The sequence below is a fragment of the Mchenga conophoros genome, linkage group LG2 (genome assembly GCF_057382185.1).
Source record: "Mchenga conophoros isolate Kocher_MC1m ecotype Shallow Benthic linkage group LG2, M_conophoros_male_GT1.1, whole genome shotgun sequence".
NCBI lineage: Eukaryota > Metazoa > Chordata > Actinopteri > Cichliformes > Cichlidae > Mchenga > Mchenga conophoros.
In genome coordinates this window covers 9,807,804-9,810,262 of record NC_140527.1, presented here as the reverse complement: position 1 = coordinate 9,810,262, position 2,459 = coordinate 9,807,804, and the positions used below count along the sequence as shown (strand labels likewise).

Sequence of the window (2,459 nt, the reverse complement as noted above, 5' to 3'; positions counted from 1 at the left end):
AAGAACAACAGCTCCTCTTTGATCTTCTTAGCTCCGCACTGGCATTCGTAGTCCAACAGGCCGCCCTGCAGCAGGGAGCAGGAGGAACAGGTGCATTAGAGTTAAACTCTTTTACAGATGAATTCACATATTCGTGGGAGCAAGCCTGTTCACAGAATAGAGTCTAAACGAGCTCTTACTTTCAGACTCCAGCCCCGCCCTTCAGCAGCTCCGCAGCATCCTGCTGGCTGGCACAACCTTGCCATTGGCTGCTGCCAGGGACTCAACAGGTTAGAACAAAAATATAAATATTATATCTGAGTTCTTATGTGGACCCGCCTTCCAGACACAACGTCACCTTCTATCAATGTCCACAGGTTAGCGGCCCTCGCTCTGCTGGTCCTCCAAAGTGACGAAGACGCCTTCTGGTGTCTGGTGGCAGTCGTGGAAGCCATCATGCCACAGGACTACTACACCAAGAATCTGGTGGCCTCTCAGGTCAGCAGACACACTCACCTGCTTGCCTGCTGTGATCTGTTTTAGTGATCAGTGAGGCTGATCTCTGTGAGTCTTTGTGCTCAGGCGGACCAGCGCGTGCTGAAGGACTTCATGGCGGAGAAGCTTCCTCGCCTGGCATCTCACTTTGAGGATCACAACATTGACGTCTCTCTGGTCACCTTCAACTGGTTCCTGGTGGTTTTTGTGGAGAGTCTGCCCAGCGACATCCTGATGCCTCTGTGGGACGCCTTCCTGTATGAGGGTACCAAGGTACCATACACCCGAACACACCATGACAGAAATGCAGACAACACTTGAATGCACCACAGTAGTGTCCATGGAAACAAAAATGATTTTGTTTTCACCTTTAGATGTCTTTATTTACATTTTAGGAGTAATAAGACATTGTTTACTAAGCATGGGGAACTGTCATGTGACATGAAATAGGAGTGGGAAAGCAGATCATTCTAGTAACGACCTCACAGTCTACCACAAGCAGCGTAAATCCAGACGATGAGCGGGACAATGGCTTTGGGCTTGTTTCTGCAATGTGACAAATGCAGCACAGCTTTTACATCGTTTGTCTCAGGAAATAAAATCACAGTTCAGACACAGAAATATATACCACACAGGGATAAATGCTGACAACAGCTTCAGCCACGTAGATCCAACCCAAAAGTTTAATTTAAACTTAAAGCTCAACTACCAAGTAAGTTAATATTATCTGGCAACTGAGGAACCAAGTGGCTTATTGGAAATCGATCAGAGCTGTAATGAGTAAAGGGCCCAACTGCACCACAACTGAAAGAGTAATTTTATGACTCACCTCCTCAAAGTTTCCAATTAATTGTGTGGCGTGAGTGTCCTGTTATGAAATGCGTGTCTGTGCTGCAGGTGATCTTCAGATACACTCTGGCTCTGTTCAAATACAAAGAGGACGACATCCTGAAGATTCACGACAGCGTGGAGATCTACCAGTACCTACGCTTCTTCACAAAGACCGTCTCCAATGCCAGGTACGCACTCGCCTCCACCCGCCTTAATCTACGAGCTGTTACACTCTCAGAAGTGTAGCGGATGTAGCTGTTGAATCTTTGAGCTTCAAACCCTTTTTACTGAAATTTTGTGAGAAGTTTAAATTTCCCTGATCACAGTAACAACGATTTAAAGATTTTTAAGTATCTGCAGCTCTCGGATACATGTGGTCCAGTCAGTCCAGTATTTCCTGCTCAAACTGCAGTACCTGAAGTATCAAGCAGCATAAAACAGAAACACTCAAGCTGATCAGTTTCCAGTTCCTCTGTGTTGGTGATCGAGTCCTTTCCACCTGCGTGTGTCCATGCAGGAAGCTGACCAGCATCGCCTTCAACGACATGAACCCATTCCCCAGCCGGCTGCTGAGGAACCGGCGAGTGCTCCACCTGGAGCGCCTGCAGGCGGAGCTGCGTGAGCTGGAGGAGCAGCACAAGGAGTTCATCACCGAGAGCGTCGTACGGAAAGACAAAGAGCTCGACGTCATGGTGAGCGAGGACGACGAGGACCTCTGATCACACGGGACGCTTCAGCTGCTCACTTCGAGACGACGATGAGTTTTCCATGAGTTCAAGAGAATTTTACTAAACCGGCTGTTAACTGGTTTCCTTCACACCAAACACAGGATTGTGTCAGGTTCACCATCTCTACTAACACTACAAGGAAACAGACGCATACAGATTTAACTGCATCACATCTCTGAAACAAGCTTGCAGTAAACAAATGTGTACTGTGTTCACGTGTGTAATAAGTCAGGCTGCAGAAATGTGCAGATGTATTTCAGTGAATTCATTTGGATTAATATGTGATAGCTTATTTATTTCATTGCATCTTTTGCTTTATACCTAAAAATGCGTGACATTTCTAAATGTAGTCACATCCCTATGAAACATGGTTGATTATCAGCTGTAGTCACAGCTGGTGATAAAGTAATTAAAATGTCCAGCTAT

General features: G+C 46.2%; 1 protein-coding gene across 1 annotated transcript; it reads left to right on the top strand.

Annotated features, from left to right (window-relative positions):
* The first annotated feature begins 306 nt into the window (after positions 1-306).
* On the top strand, positions 307-2,024 carry LOC146581686 (TBC1 domain family member 2A-like). The gene is made up of 4 exons (XM_085247088.1): positions 307-477; positions 562-747; positions 1,372-1,493; positions 1,823-2,024. The coding sequence occupies exons 1-4, from the start codon at positions 307-309 to the stop codon at positions 2,022-2,024; spliced, it is 681 nt and encodes a 226-aa protein (XP_085103214.1).
* Positions 2,025-2,459: the final 435 nt, after the last annotated feature.